The 4,557-nt window shown below is 39.1% G+C and overlaps 1 protein-coding gene across 1 annotated transcript in view; it reads left to right on the forward strand.

Moving 5' to 3' along the window:
* LOC111873740 (zinc finger protein OZF) overlaps positions 1-4,551 on the forward strand; it is a gene marked incomplete at its 5' end in the record, with an annotated part of 6,939 nt that extends 2,388 nt beyond the window's left edge. Inside the window, 2 exons of the mRNA XM_033755222.1 lie at positions 42-651; positions 946-4,551. Coding sequence (XP_033611113.1) covers positions 42-651; positions 946-1,439 — 1,104 coding nt within the window. The remainder of the gene's footprint in view (positions 1-41; positions 652-945) is intronic.
* Positions 4,552-4,557: the final 6 nt, after the last annotated feature.

Below are 4,557 nucleotides of genomic sequence, written 5' to 3' on the forward strand. Positions count from 1 at the left end.
TGGTATGGTCCATGTAACAGACTATTGCTGTTTCTTCCCAGGTAGTGAATGCGGTGGAAGATACAGAACCTTCATCAAGAGTGCACTCTGTATTGGGTAGTGAGCCAGAGACACTGAAGATAAGCTGTACACGAAATGAATGTGGAAGTAGAGGATGTTTCTCCAGTGTTCCTTGTGAAAATTTAGATATTCAATCTGAGTGCATGAAAATATCTGTGCGACGATATTCCAAAGACCTTCAACATACACGTGACATGTGCAGAAAATCTGTTAGTGACCACAGCATTTTGAATAAATGTCCAGAAGCAGAAAGTGGAGAACGCCCATACCCTTGCAGTATGTGTAAGAAATCTTTTATTCATAAGAGTACTCTTTACAAGCATTTGCGTTTGCATAGTGGTGAACGACCATACTGTTGCGATATGTGTAAGAAATGCTTCTCAAGAAAGGCAGATCTCACTAGGCACCTGCGTGTGCATACTGGAGAACGTCCGTATCTTTGTGGTGTGTGTAAGAAATCCTTCTGTCACAAAAGTCATCTGATCACTCATCTTCGTGCTCATAGTGGGGAATATCCGTTCTCTTGCAATATATGTAACAAAACATTTATGGAACCATCTAATCTCAATATACACCTACGCGTGCATACAGGAGAACGTCCANCTCTTTACAAGCATTTGCGTTTGCATAGTGGTGAACGACCATACTGTTGCGATATGTGTAAGAAATGCTTCTCAAGAAAGGCAGATCTCACTAGGCACCTGCGTGTGCATACTGGAGAACGTCCGTATCTTTGTGGTGTGTGTAAGAAATCCTTCTGTCACAAAAGTCATCTGATCACTCATCTTCGTGCTCATAGTGGGGAATATCCGTTCTCTTGCAATATATGTAACAAAACATTTATGGAACCATCTAATCTCAATATACACCTACGTGTGCATACAGGAGAACGTCCATATCTCTGTGATGTGTGTAAGAAGTCCTTCAGTGTTCAGAGTAATCTCAATAAACATCTCCGTGTGCATAGTGGAGAACGCCCATACCCTTGCCATGTATGTAAGAAATCGTTTAGTGAAAAGGGTTCCCTTAAGAGACATCTTCATATGCATAGTGGAGAACATATGTCCTGTGGAGAGCAGACTAATGTTGATACAGATGTGTTTCTGTATAGCAGGGAACGTCCATACCCTTGCAATGTGTGTAAGAAATCATTTCGCTATAAGAACCATCTCAACTATCATCTGCGTGTGCATAGCAATGAACGTCCTTACCTTTGCAACATGTGTGAGAAAGATTTTCGTTATAAGAGTAATCTTAATAAACATCTGCGTGTGCATAGCGGAGAACGTCCATACCCTTGCAGTGTGTGTAATAAACATTTTAGTAACAAGGGCAGTCTCAATAGACATTTTCGTATGCACGGCATAGAACACCCATAATGTTGCAGTGCGTGTGAGAAGTCCATTCATCAAGAGAATTATCTCAGTATACATCTGCAGGTATGTAGTGGGAATTGTTCGATGCCCTTGCATTGTTTGTAATAAATTATTTGGGGAGAAATGTGCTCTAATTAAGCACCTCTCTGTGCGCAGTGAAAAATGTTTGTAGCCTTGCAAGATGAGTGAGAACTAGAGGAGCGAACAGAATAATCTGGGAGTTCATCTGCACATTTAGGTGAAGAAAGTTCATACTACTGTGTTATCTGTAAGAAACCCTTTCAAAATGAAATTTGCAAATGGTGAGAACTCATCTGCTGAGACGTTTATAAGAAACACATTAGTTGTCCCATTAATTTGAAGTAACATGTTAAAGTACACAGAGCCACCTTTCCTCGTTCCCAAGGTGACAGAGCATGAAACTGGAAAGGACAGCATGTGATACCTCATGCTCAGAATGCTGGAGAAGTACTATGACTGCTTTGTGACTAATCATTGGATGTATGAAGGCAGCGATCTAGTGAGAGAAACATTCATGATGATCCTGAAGGTTTGTTTTGTGGCCTCAAAAATGGTGTTGATGGTGATGGATGACCAGAACCATATCAAGAAGGAAACAAACATTTTCAGAAGAGATGCAAGTCTACAGATTGATTACAAGGATCTTTTTAGTGATTGATTTTTTTGGACATTATCTATTGTCATAATTTTCATTTAAAATCACGTTTTGGAGACTTGACTCTGTCTCCATCCTCAGGTAAAGAGTCTGCTCCTTTAGGCCTAATTAATAGAGCTTGTTCCTGTCTCCAGACACCAGAAGCACTGCTAGACATGATACTTAAAACAAACACTACAAAAGTCATCCCTGAGAGATAAGATACATGACACTGTGTCAAATCAGACAGCAAGAAACCTTGTTCCCTCCCCACTAGTTTGCTTGTTGAGCACACGGAGTGAAAAATCTCTGCACACATTGAGCCCTGTAGCTTAATCATTTTTATGATATTCTGGTCCAAATTTGTTGCAGTTTCTTAGAAATCGCTATTTTTGATGGCAATATTTCAGGAACACTTCTGATAGAAAACTCAATGAAGGCTTGTGTTAAATCTGGTTTTACCCCTCTAATAATGGTAGGTATCACATATTAATTTGCATACCAGCAGAGATGTGGATTATTCTGAATATGACAGCCTTTCCCACCATGATGCAAAATGACTGAAACATGAGTACACTTCTTGTTTCTATGATAAGAAAATACAGTTTTTGATATAGTTGTTGCTACATCACAAAATTCAGAAGAAGCTAATTTTTGAAAACCATTTTTGTTTCATACCCAGCTTTCCAGTTCAGCCTTGTTCTCGTTCATTGTACACATCTTTGGCTTATGATGTATCCTGCTCATAATTATCTCCATCCTTTCTGGCCTGCTGTGAGAATGATTCATGTTGTGGCTATAATGTTATGAAGTACAGGCTGGTTTGTTCCATTATATGGAGCTTCTGAACACTGGAAGATAATTACTTTTGTGTGATTTAAAAGTGAACACAGTGCAGTCTTAATGTGCATGAATGAAAGTGGAACTAAATTTTTTAAGAATGTCTTCTGGGATGTGGCACCATGTAAATCTTGTGTGAACACAAGATCTACACAGCACCATGTCCCAGAAGATGATATTCTTTGTAGTCACCACTGTGAAAACCTCAAATCTTACATACTTGATTTTTAATCATAAATCACACTTGTATCATTACATGTTTATTTGTTAGTAAATTTTTTTTTCTGTAAGTTGCTGAAGTGGGGGGAAAAATTGAAAAGTCTGGTCACTGCTTTAGTCCATTTTAAGAGCATCTTGATAGAAGAAATGCAATATCTTAATAATAGGGTGATTAGTGAATAACGCACTGGAATGGATGTGAACGGAGTTGCTTCCATCCTGACGAGATGTGCTACACCGGTGCATGCGTAAGCAGGATCACAAAACACAAGCGGAGGGCTCTTGTGAACATGGTATTGAACCTTGGGGTTCCATGAAATGCTCAGAAATTATTTAGTAGCTGCACAACTAGCGGCTTCTCAAGAAAGGCTCAGGTTGATGAGTAGGTAGCATAGCATGAAGACGTATTTGGGATTGGAATTATAGCTCCACCGTTGACCTCCGCACCAGATTGAGGTGAGTGCTTAACTTCACAACACGATTTTACCCCCTGGGAAACAGCCCTCGGTACTGTTTGGGTGTGTCCCATAGCCGGTCTGGATGCAAAGGAATAGAGAAAAATATCTTGCCCCTGCTGGGAATCAAACCTTGACCCTCTAGACTTGTAGCTATTCTGGCTAAGATCCAGAAAGGTTACGTAACTTTAACAAATTCCTATACAAAACAGGAGAACGCAGTAGGCTGTTGTATTATAATAAACAGAAGTGAAATATCCAAACATTATAACAGATCTGGACACTACGATCACTTTCAGGGATAGTTTTCTTTCGTTGTCACTCCCTACTTGGAGATAACTCACAGACCCTGGATGCCATCAAGGGCTTCATAACACCAGGGGTAGTTAGAATACCATGTAATGATGAAGCGCGAGTTCGAAATGAAACGGATAACTTACTAGTTATCTGGATATAGCAAATTTATGATGCAAGTGTGAACACTTTTTCTGCATCCTGGTTCAAAACAAGCATATTTAAGGATTGTCCATGTAACATTGATGAAATCAAAGTGACAACACTGGTCATGTCAAAATGATACACTTTGTGAATATACCTCTGTACCAAATACATTATTAATATAGTGAAATGATTCTATGGTTAAATACAAAATGCAAATATATGCAAAACTAAGATTTAGTCTTCCATGTTACATACTATTCAGCCACTAGAGGTTGTCATTCAGTTCATAAATGGGTATTATTTAAGATACTGTGTTCCCTTGTATGAAGGTTTGTTAATATGTGAATAATGTTCAGCAGTGTGCAGCATCTAATTATGGTACGTATCTCACAATGACATGTCAGGTAACTGTCCTATGTAACATATTCCCGTGTGTAACTGATGAACTGTTTTATGATCCTCAGTACAAATGTCTATTCTGCAGGCATACATTTCACTGAAGATCTCCCAA

The sequence above is a fragment of the Cryptotermes secundus genome, unplaced genomic scaffold, assembly GCF_002891405.2.
Source record: "Cryptotermes secundus unplaced genomic scaffold, Csec_1.0 scaffold6911, whole genome shotgun sequence".
Taxonomy (NCBI): domain Eukaryota; kingdom Metazoa; phylum Arthropoda; class Insecta; order Blattodea; family Kalotermitidae; genus Cryptotermes; species Cryptotermes secundus.